This window comes from Ambystoma mexicanum, chromosome 10, assembly GCF_040938575.1.
Source record: "Ambystoma mexicanum isolate Mex_15411 chromosome 10, UKY_AmexF1_1, whole genome shotgun sequence".
NCBI lineage: Eukaryota > Metazoa > Chordata > Amphibia > Caudata > Ambystomatidae > Ambystoma > Ambystoma mexicanum.
In genome coordinates, this window is record NC_090932.1 from 1,597,075,057 (window position 1) to 1,597,093,990 (window position 18,934).

General features: G+C 45.3%; 1 protein-coding gene across 2 annotated transcripts in view; it reads left to right on the forward strand.

The window, feature by feature from the left end:
- Positions 1–18,934, forward strand: part of PI4KA (phosphatidylinositol 4-kinase alpha) — a 2,470,135-nt gene that overhangs the window by 2,047,171 nt on the left and 404,030 nt on the right. For both annotated transcript variants that reach the window (XM_069619956.1, XM_069619957.1), the window contains 2 exons: positions 8,925–8,995; positions 9,372–9,444. In XM_069619956.1, coding sequence (XP_069476057.1) covers positions 8,925–8,995; positions 9,372–9,444 — 144 coding nt within the window. The remainder of the gene's footprint in view (positions 1–8,924; positions 8,996–9,371; positions 9,445–18,934) is intronic.

An 18,934-nucleotide genomic window follows, 5' to 3' on the forward strand; every position in this document is an offset into this window, starting at 1 on the left:
CTAGCCCTGGAAGCGTTTGCCCTGTCTCTGCGAGAAAAGCATGTCCTCGTCCCGGCCGACAACACATTGACGATGCGCTACCTCAACAAGCAAGGTGGTGTGCACTCTGCACAGAGGCATTGATGCTTTGGTTCTGGTTGATGGAGAACTGGATCTTGGTCTCGGCAGTTCATCTTGCGGACAGAGAGATCAACTTGGCGGATGCTCTGAGCAGGCAGAGCACGGTCTCACATGAGGGGGAAGTGTGCCAGGAAGTCCTAGAGGAGGTCTTCTCTCTCTGGGGTACCCCATCAGTGGATTTGTTCACTACGGAGTCCAACAGAAAATGCAAACTATTCTGCTTGAGAGAATTCCCAGCGAACGGTGCACTGGGGGACACATTTCTTGTGGATTTGACCTTCCGTCTCCTTTACGTGTTACCTCAGATTCCCATCATTCCATGGGTTCTCCGGAGGTTGAAGAGGTTTCCAGTCACCATGACCTTGATCGCCCCGGACAGGGCGACGAGAACGTGGTACTTCGACCTCTTGGATCTGTCCATCTGTCCACCTCACTGGTTGCCTCAGTGCCTGGATCTCCTAACCCAGTCAGAAGGCTGGGTACTCCATCCTACCCCGGAATCCCTCAACCTACATGTATGGCTCTTGAGAGGATGAGATATGACTGGGACCTCTGAGAGAAAGTACTTGAGGTGTTGCTGGCTGCACACAGCAAAAACAAAGAGGTGATGGCTGGAAGGTTTAGATTGAATCTTAACCACTGCTATTGTTCGGGGCAACCCTCCAGACCATCGTTCTTCGCCTGCCAAGCCATTACAGAAGTGGAAAGACCATATGCAAATCAGGCTTGGCCCCACCCCAAAAGGGGCAGTCCAGCCCAAACTGCTAGGTCACATCCCTTCTGCACGAGACCACAATCATCCCCAAACATGTTTTGCCCTTGTTGGGGCTCATCAGTGAAGAGTAGCTTGGGTCTGCACGCAGACCATCTACACGATCTCTGTACGCGTGGCATGGTGCAGGGAACGCAAGACTGACCCCATCTCTTGCCCCACCACTACAGTGATGGAGTTTCTTCTGACACTGGCCTCTGATGGCCTTCAGGTCAACACAGTCAAAGGATAGTTGGCAGCCTTGTCTGTGCTCAAGAGATGCCCGGATCACGGTAATGGCACAATTCCTGAAGGGCCTTGTAAATCATTTCCTACCAACTCCCTTTGTTGTCCCAGATTGGGATCTTAATCTGGTTCTTACATTGTTGATGGTGGCTCCTTTTGAGCCTATGTACTCTTCTTCCCCTTTCTTCGTCCTTTACGGCTTCTCTCTTTGAAAACAGCTTTCTTGGTGGCTATTATATCTGTTAGGCGGGTGATTGAGCTGCAGGTCTTATGCTGTAAGCCACCCTTCTTGCGCTTTTTCCCAGGGGAAAGTTTCACTCAGGGTAAGGCCTGGTTTTCTTCCCAAGGCTGTATCAGAAAAGGAGGAACAGACCTTAAGAAGGAGTTGAGTTACTATGTCGCCAGGACAGCTGATTTTAGGAGAGCTGACCAGATATTTGTGGCTTTTTCCTTAGCCTGTAAGGGCCTGCCCATAACGAAGCAGACTTTATCCCGTTGGATAATTCTCTGCATAGATGAGTGTTACCAGACCGCTGGGAAAGAATTACCAGCAGGCATCCGGGCCCATTCCACAAGGGGGGTCTCTGCATGCACTGCACAGCAGAGGGGGATCCCTGTCCGGGAGATTTGCCGCGCTGCAACCTGCTCATCTTTGCACACCTTTGCAAAACACTATAACCTGGATGTGGCTCGTACTTCTGATGCACGTTTTGACAGGGCAGGGCAGTGCAGCAAACCTTTTGATATAACTTTCTGCCCGCCTCCATTCGTTACTGCTTTGGGAGTCTATTAGATAAGGAATCTGTGGGAGAAAAGTAATCTATTGAGGGAGTAATTACCTTACCGTAATGTTCTTTCTGTGGATTCTTCTCCCACAGATTCCTCATCTCCCCTCCCATCCACTCAGAAAGTCGGTGGTTGGTGCGCATCTTTCCATTTCATGTTGACTTGGTGACGGTCCTCTGTGTCTGTTTTCTATCTTCCTGCGACAGTCATAAAACAAAAAAAAATTATCACAGTACCTTAATGTTTTTTTTTTTTAATGTTCCTCCTTCAGAGGTCTATATTATTCTTTTTTTTAATGGGCTCATTAGTCTGTTTGTTCTCTGTGGTGCTCTGGAAAAAAGGGAGAACTGAGATTGGGGCGTAGTGACAAGGTACTTATATGACACCTGACGTCACATCCAGAGCCGATAACCAGACACGGAGCAAGACGGATCGATGGCCGACAACCGGGTCAGGTCCACTATGCCCCCTATCGAAAAAAGTTCCGTAGCAGCAGAGCTGGAGGGAATATCTATCAGATACCGAATCTGTGGGAGAAGAATCCGTAGAAAGAACATTACGGTAAAGTCTTGTCTTCTTTCGAGGGTTCGGTCAAGGAGCAGGAGAAACACTGCCCCCCACCTTACATTTAAGGCTTGCCCAACATCTTCCCCTGTCCACCTGCCCCTCCATATCTATTGTTGATGCCCCTTCCATCCCCCACCTTACCTCCTCGCCTGTCCTACAAAAAACAAATGTATATAAAAACAGAAACGCAAACAAAAGGCTCCTTTAGGAGCCAGATTTCACAGTTAAAAAATACAACTACAAAAAAAATCACAGTACTTTTTGCAGCATTTATGGTCCGCGGAAAGTAAGATAGTCCACGGTGTAAGGACATACACAAGTGATCACAGTTCAAGCGTGTTTTATTAAACTGTAAATGCAGGGTGGAAAAACGCCTAACCTAAATCTAAGATGGGTTCAAGCTTCGACCATCAAATTTTAATGTTAAAGGACATTTGTACCGCATGCTATCACCACCGGAGTGGTTGCCTGGCGCTCTGGCGGCTCTGAAAGAGGAAGGGAGGGTGAGTTAGTAGGAGAAAGCTGGAAAAGAGCAGTGATGTGCTGTTGGCGGCCTCAGCCTGGTGGGTCCGTTGGCTGGGCCTGGGGTGTAGGCGGGCCAGTAGTCGTCGTGTACTGTTGTGAGTCTGTGTATTTTTGTTTTGTTGTAATGTAATGAAGTTTGTGCGGTTTGTTGTGCTATAGGTTTGTGTTTGGTTTGGAGTTTGACAGGTTTATGCAGAGGGGGAAATTGTTAGTGAATTGGTTAGTTGGCATTTCTGTCTCGAAGTGAGGCGATGGGTTTGCGTAATCTGCCCAGATGGGGTGTGGGAGCATTTCTGCACCTCTGTCCTGATCTGGGCTTGTCTGGTATTCAGTCCCTTTCACATATGGCCTCCACTTCCATCAACTTCCTTCATAACCTTATCTGTCTTCCTGTCCCACTCATATGGCCAGTGTACCTGCTAATGTCCACAACTCAGTTTGAGTGTGGTGATTGCTAACATTTAGGCAATTCTATAACAGTGTGGTACCTGGTAGCAACTATGGGGCGAGCAAGGATGTTGGCTGGGGTTGTTGATTTGTCTTTATGGGTGTTGCTTGTGTTATATTTGACTTGTTGTCACCTGTCTGTGTTGTGGGAGTTTCTCAGTCGGTTCTGGGTGTTGTCAGTGTCCTCTTAAGTTTAGTCATCCTTTTTTCTTTATGTTGTTTCGGTTTTCAGTTCAGTCTGTGGTGTTGAAAAATAAGGCAGTCCTTGTGGCATCTGGTCAAAGTAGAAGGCCTATACTAAATAAAACCTATTGCCAAATCCTTACAACTAATTATAGAAAGAGTACGGGATTGGGGTTTCAATAAAGATAGAAGTGTTCATAATGTGATTGCCAGGGGTCTCCCTCCCCCACGTTTTAAGCACAGGCCAAGATGGATCTCCTGAGCACAGTACACACTCAAGCTTTCCCAGCACGAGCCGACAGTTCCATTCCAGCTATCAGGTTCTTCGATGGTTGTCTCTTTTCAATAAAAAGTCTATTACCTTCGAGGGTCTGATGTTTTCAACAAACAAAGTTCTGTTTCACGTACGGCTTTGGGTGATGGCTTCACCCCTGTGTCCCCATCTCCCGGGGTGCAGAGCCCACACAAGTCGTATTCGACAAATCAGTTAAACATTTCCTTTCTCAATGAACTTTGAGTGGTGACTTTCCACCCCTGGTACTCCCTCCTTCGGGCACGGACCCCTTTTCAATCGTCAGCCTCCCTTCGGGTTTACAATGGCTTCTCTTGCATTCAAGAATCACACTGTCTGAAAAACATTGCACTGTGGACACCCCTCTGCCGGGTTCACTCCTGTCAACACACTGTTCATCGAAACTTTACACTCTTGCACTCGCAGGTTTTTTCAAACATGTAGGATTCGTTTCCCTTCTCTTCACAATTATCTGGCGGTCGAAGACTTTCGACTGTACGGAGGATTTTACAATACCCCTGTATGACCACTTTGACCTCTCTTCTTGCCTTTCTCCCAAGGTCTTCTGGTAACTGTAGTTCAACAACAGGGTAATTTCCTAGAGTTTCACAAGTGAACACCCACGTGGTGTTTGATTCTGCTATGCTGGCTTTCCTCTTTTCTTATATCAATATTTCTTTGCTTATTCAAAGTTGAGTTAGCCGATTGCTACGTTTGTTCAACACTGTTCGGTTTCTTTATCAGCTCTCCCCTCGACTCACCGGCTGGGATGAACTGTTTCACGTTCTTGTCTGTAGAGTCAAGGCTGGTACCATTAGGCCATGCGTCTCTCCCCAGCTTGGCTGTCAGCGGAGGAGGCGCCTGGGTACAGTTGACAACTGCTGCAACACACGCTGGCTATTGTTACAATTCCTTCTCTTGAGGCTTCATGGGTCTTTGTCGATATGGGCAAGGTCACTTCTCCCCTTGTGATCCTCTCGACTTGCGCCGTCCTTCTCCTCCTTTTGAACTGCCGGGCTGAGTTCTCGGAAAAGGGGCGGGGGTAGTGTTTTGGAATATCCTATGCAGTAGGATGGGGAGAAGGTGTTCAAAGAAGGGGGATACCGCCTCTCACCCGTCAGTGTTCCACTCCCCCAAGGACCCCTCATCCAGGTGATCCTCCCAGAATGGTCCACCCCCAGAAACTGGATCCAAAAGCGGTGGCTGTGTCCTGGCCACCTGGATGACAGATCCCCGGGAACTAGATAGAGAGACACCTTCTGCTTTCTCACAGCGGACACCTGGAAAATTCCAGGAGTGGGGTGCTGGAATTAAAATTTCTGTTAAAAAATGGTGGCTCTTAAAATAATCTTTTTGTTTGTTTTTTTGAGGGTTTTATGAACTGAACTAACGAATGTTCTACTGAACTTATTTATTTTTCCAACTTAAAAAAAAGTTTTTGTTTTTTATTTACTACATCTACTAAAAAAATACATCACAACATATTTCACGAGTTCACAATAATTGTTTTAGTGCATTTTGGATATTGAAAAGAAAAATCTGATTTACGGCATCAGTCAAATTCACGGTTCTATGGGCCTCATTACGGGTCCGGCGGTAACCCTGCCGGGGCCACCAGCGGGTTGCTGCCGGAACTGTAATTTAGCGACGCCTACCCTCCCAGTGCCACCGGCTCATTAAGAGTCCTGCGGCCGGGAAGTCAGGTGCCAGTTTATTTGTTAATCCCCTTTTCCATAGAGTCCTAATGGACTCTATGGGAGTGGGGACACGGGAGCACCGGCAACGTTAACAATGGTGCAGGTGCTCTCGTGAAGAGTCTGCCTACCGTGGCCGCTGTGCCCGGCATGGTCAGACCTGTCGATCACAGCGGCCATGGCAGGCAGACTCGTAGTTTGCCGGTCCAAAAAAAAGGGTGCCAGTGAGTTTACGGGCACCCTTGTTTCCGGACCGGCAAACTTATAATCGGGCCCAATGTCATTTTCCCGCTTTCTGAAGGTCGCATTTAAAAAAGACCAATTTATTTCGGTTGATTTCTTGCGACCCTCAGAAAGCGGGAAAGGGACATGACACATCTTTTTTGTCTTTTTTTTTGTTTTGTTTTTTTTTTTACTTCAGGAGGTTCACCCGCAACCCCCCCTTGCTCCTTGCCATCCCAATCCCCTCACATACACTCACAAACACACTCGCTCTCGCACACAAACACACTACAGACACACACACAGACACCTACCTCTAACTCCCGCGGCTCTTCCTCCCCTTCTTGCTATGTTATGTGACTTTTTCGACAGTCATACCAATATATACCAATATGTCGAACCAAAATTGCCCACATTTATTTTTTCGGGTGCCTTTTTTTTAACTTTGTTTTTTGGGGGGGGTTCCCCAACCCCCTGTTTTTTTTATTTTTAAAACATCTTTTTTTTTTTAACTAAATGAAACTAAACCCTATAAAATAAAAACAATACATTTGAAAAAATGTCGACATATTAACTTTTTTTTTTTATACATAGCGCTACAAACCCTCAGGTATCTGAGCGCTGCTTATTATTGCCCACAGTGTGTGGTGCTCATTTATCAACCTCGGAAGGATGAAAGGCTGAGTTTGGCCCCGTCGGGATTCGAACCTGCGTTAGCAGGCTCTGCACGGATGTCAAAGCGAGCGCTCTACTCGCTGTGCCACTTGACCGGCATACTTGACACCCTTGTTGGCTCCTGCGCGCACTCATGTCCGGCTTAGGGGCTGACAGTTCGATTTAGAAAGACCACTCCATGCGATCACGGAGCGGTCTTTCTAAATCTGTCTTAATTGATGACAGTTTAAAAAAAAAGGTCTTTTGACCTAGTACCAAATTCACACTGTCTCCTCGAAAATGATTTACATCATCCAACCTGATATTTGCGATGAGAAAAGATGTCATTCCTAAAGCATATAAAAAAAGCACATACACCTCCATTCACAAGCTGTCTACCTTATTCCCTCGGAGGACAAAACAAATTTGTACGTCTCCATATTTGTCTTCGATCGATTTCAGAAAAAATAATCTTCGCAGCTGGAAATCATTCCATTAGGCTTCTCGACATTTCCTTCAGTGCAACCTGCAAACATCCTAGGGTCACATAGCCCAAACTGTTGCCTCCACAATGCACAACAATAATATCTGGATGTTTAAAGTGAGCCATCCTCTCACAGAATGTTAATAAGGTTACCCAGTTTAACCCACAATCTGCATACCACAAAACTCCCACTTCGTCCAATCCAATAGCAGCAGAGCTGCCCCGACATTCACTATAAATCTTCAATGAATGGATCCAGGAATCTCCCACCATCCGTAGCAATCTTCGCTACACACAACAAAGAAAACACTTCCTACCCTGTACTTCTGTACACTTCAACTTCTCCTCCAAATCCATAAAAACTGATTGACTAATCCACCTTGAAAGACCTGGACTGCACGTGCAGGTCCGTGGACTCGGCGGCACGTTCAAGCCCTTTTATTCACCTATAATAGCAGCTCCCCATCAACTTTTTTCCACTCCCCCACGTTTTCCAGGCTCTCTTTCGGCAACCAAATAACCCCAAATGTGTTAACCAGTCTTTTTTTCTCACTGTGCTGTCCGCGGTCAGGGGAAATGTCTGCCGTCTCGGCGGCACCTGAAAATCCTTTTTTCACCTATAAAAACAGCTCCATGTCGACTTTGTTCCTCCCCCCCCACACTTTCCAGCCCCTCTTTTGGCCACCAAATAACCCCAAATGTGTTTTCCAGACTTTTTCCCCACTGCGCTGTCCGAGTATCCAACATGGCGACCATTTAAAAAAATATGACACTCCTCACGTTTTTTCATCATCCAATCAGCGGGCGCATATGGTGTCGCCCCCTGATTGGGCCAGACATGTCCAGACGTTTCCGCAGACCCCGTCTCGGGAAGTGAGTCAGTGGACTAGACCCAGATATCACACATTTTCTTTTTACTTATTTTATGGCCATTTAAAAAGAAACTACTGAACGGATTAACAAAAGCATGCTTTCAGGACCAACCTGCTGCTTCTAGTGCAATTTTGGTGAAAATCCATCCAGCGGTGTGGAGTGTAGGTGCGAGCAAAGATTTCTTTCCATTGCATCTATGAAGATTTCCACAAACTTAAAGACCCCACCTATAACCTTGTCCCTCCTGGATGAAACCATACTACACTTCACAGAATCATTCCCAGGGGGGGGGGGCATATGCTTTTTTTGCAAAGTTTGGTGAGGATTCGTCCAGGGGGGGTAAAGTTATAAGCCGCCTAAAAGTGCTCATTCTGTAAATTGAGCAACTTAACCATAACTACAGGTCTGTTACCGCAGGCCCTTTAGTCTATATAGATAAGATATACTGTATATCATGCATGCTTTATTTTATAGCATACGAGACTAATGATGTTTTGGTACCATCCCATCCACTCCTATGAGTGAAGCCTGCCTGCCCTGCTATGTTCTCAATTGCCAGAGTTTTGGTCTAAATTGCAGGATACCCTGTTCTTCCACTTTATAGGTCGCTATACATGCTTCACCAGAGGGCTGTGAAAAAAAAGGTGCAATTCCTTGAAAGATGATCAGGCAGGCAAAGGATTACTAGTTTGATGGAATTATTTGCTTTGTTTATTTTAGTTCACAGGCAGAGCACTTTTATAGCCTTTGTGAGCACTCTGTTCTACTTCATCCTTCATGTCTAGCTCTATAATGGTTCTACTGTGTGTTGTTTGTGTCTATATAATGTGAACCTCATTCAGTAACAAACAATTCCCATTTGATTTCTACGCTGTTGCCTCAACTTTCAGGTCATAAACTTAAATCCTAGCAGGGCTGAATTTTTCAGCCATCCATGGTAGGTTAAAAAAGGATCATTGAGTTGGCTTATACCACCACCTGTTAGTGAAGTGCCATTACCCAGTTCACATTCTCATGTGTACATTTTATCTCATTCTGGTTATTATTTAATGACGAATTCTTCAACCATTTCCTTTTCAGGCCTTATCCTAAAGGAGAAGAGAGGAAGAGGGCATGTTTGGCAGCTTTGTCCGAAGTGAAAGTGCAGCCTGGTAAGAAGGGGGAGTGGCTGTTGACCCCTGTACTGATTCTGGTTAATTATCAGAAGGAAATGTATGTTGCCTTTTCCCCTGACTGTCGCCTGTTCCCCTGGTGGATGCCGACGCCCAGTCCCCTAGCTGTGCCTGTTGCCGAGTATCCTAACAGCCCCACGATTTTCCCAGAAGTCCGGTCACACACCTATCCAGGAAACCCAACCCTGCGGCTGTCCTGGCAGCCCAGTCATGCGGTTGTCTGCTGCAAGATCATCTAACTGTTTAAGCGTTTAATCCTCTCATTGTCTCTGCTGAACAATTCCTTTGCTGTAATTCTGAGAATAGGAAAACATTGAGCTAATATTCTGAATACTATGTTATGTCTCTTTTTTAGGATGTTATCTACCCAGCAACCCTGAAGCTATTGTTCTGGATATCGACTACACTTCTGGTACACCCATGCAAAGGTGAGACCGGGAACAGAAGGCCTATCAAGTCCTACAAGCCTTTCTTATTTTAGCCACAATCCATGGAGCTGGAAACCAGGAAAACACATTAGGATGTTTACTAACTTACCAGTTTAATGAGTGTACGTTCCACTGATGTTACGACATCAGGCACCTTTTGACCAGCACAGTTTGTCATAGACCGCAAGCCATAGCGTTTTGATTCTTTCTTAGGCTGTTTATCATCATCATCAAAATAAGTTTACTTTGGACAAAAATCTATAAAACTGCACAGCAAGATATCAATTCATTAAAGGTGCACCATCTCAGCCTCAATGAAAAAATACACATAAGAAAGGCGTCTATTTTAAAATGGATTTTTATCAGCCAAGTTCAACAAAGGTAATTTCTGATTTTCTTTTTTAGTTTTCAGATTATTTTAACTTTAACACAACATTTAATCAACAAATATAATATATTCATACTATCATTATATATCCAGATACTGAAATAATTTGCTCTTCAATCATTATGTCAACATACTCAAATCCACACCCTACATATCTAAAACCTCACATCCACATATTCTGTATCTAAAAACATAAATAATCTCCACAATTCTTTATATATAAAAAACAAAATACCATCTTCTGAGTCCTCCAATTAATTTACTATACACATTTTCCCCAGTAAGGAATTAATTATTGGAACTTGGTCCAGTGTGATTGAGAGTGATGTAGAATGATCCTTCATCAGTCTATCCCAGAACCAGTCACCAACCAGACTCTCATCATACGGTACAAATTTACCAAATCTTAATTTCCTCATTTTGGCTGTTTCTGGGCAATCTGTTAGCAGTGCTTCAATGTCTCTATTACTTCAAGACTTTTACAAAGGCGGCACATTGTTTCATTTTGTTTTAAACCTCTAATGGGCCCACACCTTTGTAAAGTACCTAATAAATTGAGACAGAACTGCATTTAGATCTGCCTGTACTTGGGGTTCGGGTCCCAACATGCTATTATATTGTCGGTGATGTCTGGCTAGTTCTTTATAAAGTTTGAATTTTGCAAGCCTTTATTGGTCTAAACACCACTCTGACAACTTCATCTTTTTTACAGACTTTTCCTGGATTATTTCATAGCTTTTCTTCAGCGGAATTGAAGTTAGCCAAAATGTTGTCTCATACCTCAACAAATTTCATCAGCGGCTTATCCCGGTTCTGGGATAAAGCCACTTTTAAATCTCCAAATAAAGACGCTCAGGGAGGATCCAAAACCTTATGGTATAACCTCAATTTGGCCACATTGACGGAAGCCTCTCAAGAAAGCAGACCGAGTTTGTGCTTGTTGACAACATATGGGATTGAGTTTGGTAAGCCTAAAAGCTTTCCCAAAATAGGTCAATTCTAAGTAAGTAGCTCCAATCCACTCTCAAAATGTATACACCATATAAAAGTGTTTGGACCAACATAGAATCTTATGACAGACATTAATGTATACTTAAAGGATTTTAAAAGTATCTTCCAGGTTTGAGCGAACAGGGGAGCCAGTTTCAGTTGTATTCTGTGGTTTATGGCTCCTTTCCTAACTTTATTGTGTAATGGAAACCCTAGGTATATTATGTCCTGCGTAGTCTTAATCCAATGTCCTGAAATTTGCCAACTTCAAATGTGATTAATTCTACACCCAGACCTTCCCATAACAGCAGTTTTATTTACATTCATGATTACATTATTTTGAAACAAATAGGTATGTTCATTGCTCTTGCAAACCTATAGAAGTTTTATCAAACAGCACTATATAATCTGAATATATGATAGTCATGCCAATCATGGGTGGGAAAGCACATCAGAATGATCTCTTTTCAACTAAGTCTGATAGGTAAAGGTTAAATAGACATTGTGCAAGGACATATCCCTGTCTAAGACCTGTGAATGAAGGTACCGGGGCCCCCAGGTTGTTTGTTATCAAGCCTGATCTGTAACAAAGTACTGGAATGTAACGCCACAAGCAGTTTTATTAGACCCCCTTTGATTCCCCAGTAATACAGCTATTTAAATAACCTGCTCCTCTGGACCATATCAAAGGCACCATCTAAGTCCACACTTAATAGATATACTGGTGCAGACGTTTTCCCACAGGCCTGCCTTATTAAAAGTTGGATAGGTGGAGGAAAAGTTCCAGGCACTGGTGAATCAGCTCTTTGAGGCAGAAGGGGGGTAAGGCTGTGCAGATCAAAAGGGCGCACAGAGGGGGCAGTCCCTATGGGAGTGGCCCTGGTTCTATAGTGGTCAAATTCTTGCGGTACACGCACAGGTCTGAAGTCTTGAATAGAGACAGACAGCTAAGGGAAATTGAAAGTTCCAAAGTTGCAATATACCAGGACCTCTCGAACCTTACCCTGGCCAGGCGCAGAGCTTGTAAACCTGTCATGACATGGCTGCGAGACAAGGGAATTAGATATCGATGGGGCTACCCGTTCTCACTGGAATTTGAAGTGGAGAGGGTGGAATACTGCCTAACCTCAGCCGAGGAAGCCGAACAGGCCTTGGACCATTTGACAGCAGACAGAGCAGAGCCAGGGAGCCCACTCGGCCCGTCCACAAGATGCGAGGGGTCGAGACCCGCTCCAGGCCCACAAAGGAGAAGGAGGGGACAGACAGGGAGGGAGTGCCCCAAAAACAGCCTGCTACACAAGGTGATAAACAAGAACATAGGGAACGAACCACGTAAAGGATGGAGTGTAACAGAATGAAAACTGGCGAACACTCGCAAGACAAAATGCTCAGCCGGATGGAGGCAGCACACACCGCTTCAAGGAGACCCTCCTTTACGAAGGAGGGTGTCTCCAAGATCATGACTGAACTTAGCACCAGTTTTTATCAGTTGAAAAGTTGTTGAGGTGTTGGTATAAATGTTATAGCTCTTCTGACAGAGACGGTACGGGACGAATACACTACTCCAATGACAACGATGAATACAAGATAGTGGAGCCACAGGCCAAGTTGAAGATATGCACCTGTGATGGGAAGGGGTGATGCCGCAAAGGTTCTGCTGGTAGGGACACTGAATGTGAAAGGGCTCAACTCCCCGACCAAGAGATCTCTAGTAGCTAGAGAATTCCGCAAAGCACACCTGGATGTACTCTTTCTGCAGGAGACATTCCTTATCCACGGAGAGGAACGGACGCTACGAGGGCCAGGTATTGGGCAAGTGCATTGGGCATCGGGACTGTCAAGAAGGGGGGAAGTTGGCATAGTGATTCACAAACAGTGAAGATTACGTGAATGCGCGACTACCCGCCTTCTGGAGGGGAGGTTACTGATACTTAAGGGGATACTGGACGGTGCAAGGATACTCCTGGTGGCACTATACGCTCCCAACCAGGGCAGGCTCAGTTTATATCAAGCGCGCTCAACGCAATACAAGAGCAGGTGGCAGACCTCTACATAAGAGGGGGGGGCACTACAACTCCTGGGCAGACGAAATAAGAGACAGGGAGACAACATGCACCACAATACATGATGAAGTGAGTGCTAAACCCGATACCTGGGACGCACACTAGCGGTACGTGGTCTAATAGATGTTGGAGGGAACTGGGGGAGGCAATTACGGGATACTTTGAAATGAATGACACTGGGGAAGTAAGTAACTGGGTACTTTGGGATGCTGGAAAGGCGACCTGGAGGGGACTGCTTATCAGAGAGGGGGCGAGACGCAAAAGGGAAAGGAACCTTAGGGAAGAGCAGCTGAGGAGAAAGATAGTGGAAGGGGAGGGGATGATGCATGCGATGAAATGGGACGTAAATGAAATTAAAGACCTAATACACTACAAAAGAGCAGAATTGAAAGCATTAGGAATTGGGGAAATCATGTGGAAGTTAAGATACCTCAAACAAAAATAATACGAGAAAGGGGACAAAGCGGACGCGCTGCTGGCAGCGAGGCTCCAAGCACAGAGGGCGGAAAGGTGGGTATCTTCATTAGCGGGCTCAGGGGGGGAACCGAAGGACTCTCCTAAAGAGATAACAGACGGGTTTGCCCAGTACTATGAGACCCTTTACAAATCTGAAATGCAAGATGGTGGGTCAGCAATAAGGGAATACCTGGACAAGATACAACATGAATAAGCTTACAACTTCAGAGATGGAGCATCTGGAATGTTCCATTACAATAGAAGAGGTACAGGAAGCAATATCCCTCCTCCCCAACAGTAAAGCCTCTGGGGAAGAAGGATACACAATCGGTTATACAACCACATTCTAGAAACAGGAGAGGCCCCAGACACCTTTAGAAAAGCACTAATATCAGTGATCCCAAAGGAGCGTGGGACCCCATGCAATGTGCTTCTTATCGCCCCATCTCACTACTCAATGTGGACAAGAAGATTTGTACCCGTATATTAGTATTCAAAGAGAAATTGCCACAGATAATACATCCAGACCGGATGGTATTTATAGCGGGTAGTCAGGGACCGATGCTGTAAGGAGGACCTTAAATCTAATGGAACATGTGGGAAGTAGCCAGGCGGACCATGCGTTCCTAAGCCTCGATGAGCATAAAGCATTCGACCGGGTGGAATGGGGGTTTGCAGTGCTGAGAAAAATTGCTGTGGGGGAAAGAATGTGCAAGGCTATTAACGCCATCTACTCCAGCCCCAAAGTAAGGGTAGTGGTGAATGGGGCAAAATCTAGGGAATTTGGGCTGAGTAAGGGCACCAGACAGGGCTGCCCCCTGTCACTGCTCCTCTTCGGCCTTGTGATGGAGACCCTTGGTGAGGAGATCCGGAAAGATGTGCAGATAAGGGGGATGAGGGTAGGGCATGTGTCCCACACACTAAGCATGTACGCAGATGATTTTCTGGTGTATCTTTCGGAGGTGACAGACAGTGCTCAGAGTACTTCGAGTGGTGGAAAAATATGGACGCCTATCAGGTTTCAAGATAAAAGTCGGCAAATCAATTCTTTTCCCACTGGGTGAGGTAACGGGGATGCGCAAAAGTGAATGGGAAGGTTTGGGGATACAAATAGAGGAGGGCAGCTTGAAATACCTCTGGGTGAGGATCCGTAGAGGCCTAGACAAACTGTACGAGGAAAACTCCCCCCCCCCCCCATCTATTGCATCATCTCTTTGGGGACCTAGAAAACTGGGGGATACTGACCATCTCGTGGCTAAGAGGCCTAAATGCACTCAAGAATTGTCCTCCTCCCACGACTACTGTATTTGTATCAGGCATTCCCGATGGGACTGCCAGATGCACATTTTGGGGAATTGAAAAGGGCGTTGGCAAGATTCCTCTGGGGAGGGAAAAAACACAGGGTAGCCTATAGACTACTGGTACAACCCAAGGAGAAAGGGGGGGTAGGGCTCCCGGAAATGTGCACATATTACAGAGTGGCCCAATTCAGAGCCCTGGTCTCCCATCTGAGGGAAGACAAGAAGCAATGGGTGGACATTGAAAACTACCTATTCCGGCCAGTGACACTTGGGGAATGGCTCTGGGCACCACGGGAGGCCGCTCCGGATAAGGTACGGAGACATAGGATCCTTGGCCCACTGTGGTCCCTCTGGAGAGTTAAGAAGGAAATGGCAGGGGTAACGACCAGGCCCTTACCCCTGAGCTACATTTGGGCTCCCCCATAAGAGACCGGATCCCTGGACACGAGAGATTCAGGGATTGGTGTGAGGGTGGGGTGGAGAGGGTGGGGCAAGTCCTGAAAAAAGAGGTGTTCATAGAGCTAAACGAGTTGGAAGACAATTTGGTAGGGGGAAAGATCTCAGTATTTAAATACCTTCAACTTAAAGTCTGAAGATTGGAAGGATGACCTGCAAAGGTAACTGATACGCACAGAAAAGGTGTTGGATACTGAGAAAGGGACGAGAGGGCTTATCTCAGGATTATATCAGGAAGCACAGGGAGGAGACATAGAGGTGCATAGGAGAAAATGGGAAAGGGACATGGAGATAAGAATGGAATATACCCAATGGCAAAGACTATGCGAGAGCGCCCACCACACCTCAGTGGCCTGCCAATATAAACTTCACAGTTTGAATCTTTTGTATAGATGGCAATGGGACCCGGCGAGGCCATCATTGATGTACCCGGGATCAACCCCCAGTGCTGGAGGCAATACGTATTGAGGGCAGACTACTGGCACATGTGGTGGACCTGTGGTAGGGTGCAGAGATATTGGAAAGAGATTTTGGGCTGGATAAGTGACCTCAACGGGGTGGACAGGCGATTGGACCCTCTCCTGGTGTTATTTGGGATTGAGGTGGTAGAAGGGGATTGGGTCAAACTTCCACACTAGCCTCACTTTCCGTTACTAGCGGCCAGAGCATGGATAGCAGGAAGCTGGAAAGGCGTGGAACTCCCTAGTGAAAGGCAATGGGCCACCAAGGCCTTGGACATATACAGAATGGAACAACTTACCAGGCAGTTACAAGGCCAGACCCCCCTCAAGGGAAATGGAATGGGCCCCCTTCCTGGAAAAATATTACCCGGAAAGGCCCCAGTTGGGTGTCTCTCAATAGTCCTGGGAGACTCAGACGGCACAAATAATAGTGCGGGACATTGCACATACGAGAAGAATGGGGGGGGCAATACTAGCAAAAAGGGAAAGAGGAAGGGACACATACTGGAACTCGGTTGACCCCATGGAAGACCTTGAAGCGGGAAGATGAGAAACGCCAGAGACTGTTAAGTGTGGACTCCAAACAAAAGAAGAAGGGGGGGAGGGTGAAAGAAGGGGCCAGACAATTGCAGGCCCCAGCGAAATTAAAGGATCGTCTCGTCTGAAGGGCATATTGGTTGAACGGGGGGGTGGGGAGACAAGGGTTTGAATTAGGGGGGGTGATTGTCATTTTAAAAACAAGTTAAAACTCTCATGGTATGAAGCTCAATCAATAAATGTTCATTTGCAAATCGATGTATGTTAACCATGATGACTCACCAATAAAACGAACTTGAAAAAAAAATGAAAAAGTTGGATACATAAGCCGTTTAAAGTGGTCCCACAATTTATCCCAGAACCTGTTTAGCATTTCCTGGGCTTGTTAATTGATTAATTGAATAAGCCCAGTCAGTTAAATCCTTTAAAAGGAGCCCTGCAAAAATGTCTTTTATGCCCCCGGTTGGTTCCTCATAACACGCTTTCCAAGAATCGGGTATTGTGCCATTAATAGAGATCAGGAGGAACATGTCATAAAATAGCTGTGACCAAATAGTTGTATTGTGTTTTAATACAAGGTTTGGTATCCCATCTGGCCTGCTGCCCTAGATTCCTTTGATTTTTTTTGATCAGGCTTAAAACATCTAGGCTGTTAAATTTTCTGCTCCAGCACCCTAGTTTATTTAAGTCAAAGTTTAGAAAAGATGTTTCTTTTGTGCCAAACTTTGCATGTAGAAAGTTGCAATTCAATTAACTAAGGACCCAGTAGTGCATAGAGTCAGTTAATAGCACACTCCTCTCCCAGGCTTTTTTGTATCGATTAGGTCCTACGGATGAGGAGTATAACACTTTATCTCACTCAGGCATATCTCAGGCATATCTCACTCAGGCATCATGCAATTAATATCTAACATTAGAATTACAAATTCATTCAGTGTCCTAAAATGTTTCCCTCATGTGTGAATTTCACATTCCAATTTACATTCATGATTAACAGATGGGCCGGTCTGGCTCTTATACCCTCCAACCAGGACAACTTTACTGTCAAAATATTTGGGAATTACAGACCCCGTCTTCAATATAGGGACAACCGGAAGACCTGACGCCAATTAACAGACTGTCATATGATCGTCCCAAAACTCTGTGCTTTGCCTTGTTTCGAAATGTAAAGTAACCATCCAGGATTGGTAACTCTGTCAACCATACTTCTTGCAGGGCAAATATTATGTAGTATCAAGTAGAGGAATCCTGGCATGGGAGTATGAAGCTCATGTGCCCTCTGCTATTTCAGGAAAATAATTTACATTGGAGATATCTAAAGATGTCTCATACCTTTGTTTCGGCCTGGAAAGGGCCTGGAAAGGGCCCCTGCCACCCAGTTCCAGTCTTCTGACTCCTCGTAGTCTGTTTCTCGACTTTCGAGCCGGATAACACTTTTGCCTTTATTGTTAATTGTACATTTCATAGTGTAGCAATGACTTTGATCAACTATTGCGGACAGTGCACTGACTTGTGAATCAGTCTTCTCCTGAGGTTTATTATAAGGAGATATATAACGAAGGCCAAACTGGAAAGTTGGTCTGTCTCTTTCAAAATCCAGTTGAAAATGATTCTAAATTTTATATGCTACATCACAAACTCTACTCTCGTTGCTTTCACAAACTCCACTTATTCAGTGTCTTGAAAATGGATTAACTTCAGGGGAAGGATTTCCGCAAAAGAGTGCCAAAATTAAGGCTGTATTCAAGATAACCTTTCCAGATTCCTTAAAAAGTGCCATTATAGCCAGACAGTTGGTAGACTTGCTGTAATTCATATCCTTTCCGGCAATGATCATTTGAAGGGAGGCCACAGAAGTGGGGTGATCGTCGTATAATTTGGACCCTCCGGCAGTCTACGTACTTGGCTGTATGCTTTAACACCTGGATCGCATTTAGTTTTTTTTGGTGAAGGCCCTTTAAGGGCATTAATGCCCCATTGATGTCTATCTTGGCTTCATCTCTCTCCCGTGTTAAAGTCTGTGGCAACTGTTCAGTTGTTCAAGCCACCGAACAGACAGAAATGTTCACTCCCAGATCTTCTGCCTGATTCTTTACAAGCTCCGTCTCTTGCTGTGACAGTTGTAGCCTTAGGCTTAGGGATAAGGAATGGTAGAATTCTTGTTGAGGGGCCTATGCCACTTTTATCACTTGAAAGCCCCACATGTTGTGTTCTTTTTGGTAGTGTGTCTGGAGCTTGAGGAATCCATGGCTATTTCGTCAACATCCATGGAAGGACCATGACCTCTGAATCATTCGGATTCAGATTCTGAAATATTTTCGAGTGTGTCCTTTTATATGCTCGTGTTGTTTTAGGATTCTTTTTCTGCTCGCACTTACCAGACCTGTACATATATTTGGCATAGGATCCTCACCCTATGTAACGGCCCCTGCAGATGTGGGGATATCTCCTTCGTGGCTCTCAATCAAAATGATGTCCTCCTCTCTTATAGGATCAGTCTGTAATAGTCTGCCTGCTATCGCAGCTAGGATCTCCGGAGGCGGATGTTCTGCTGCTGCAGATGTTAGTTGCATGGCTTCCCTACTTCCATGCCTGTGTCATGATATGCTAATTGGTGCGGTGTTTGAGGTTTGTTGACCTTGAATGCTCTTCCAAATCATCTGTAGCAATTGTGTAACTGACCTGAATTCCCCATTTAGGACATCATATATTCTTACATGAGATTGCAGTGTAACATGGGATCTATGTCATTACTGTGCTTTTTTTTAGTGCGAATCCTGAAAATGTTGAATTTCTTTTCTTTCATTTTTGCACTTTTGCTCACAAATAGATTTTGGG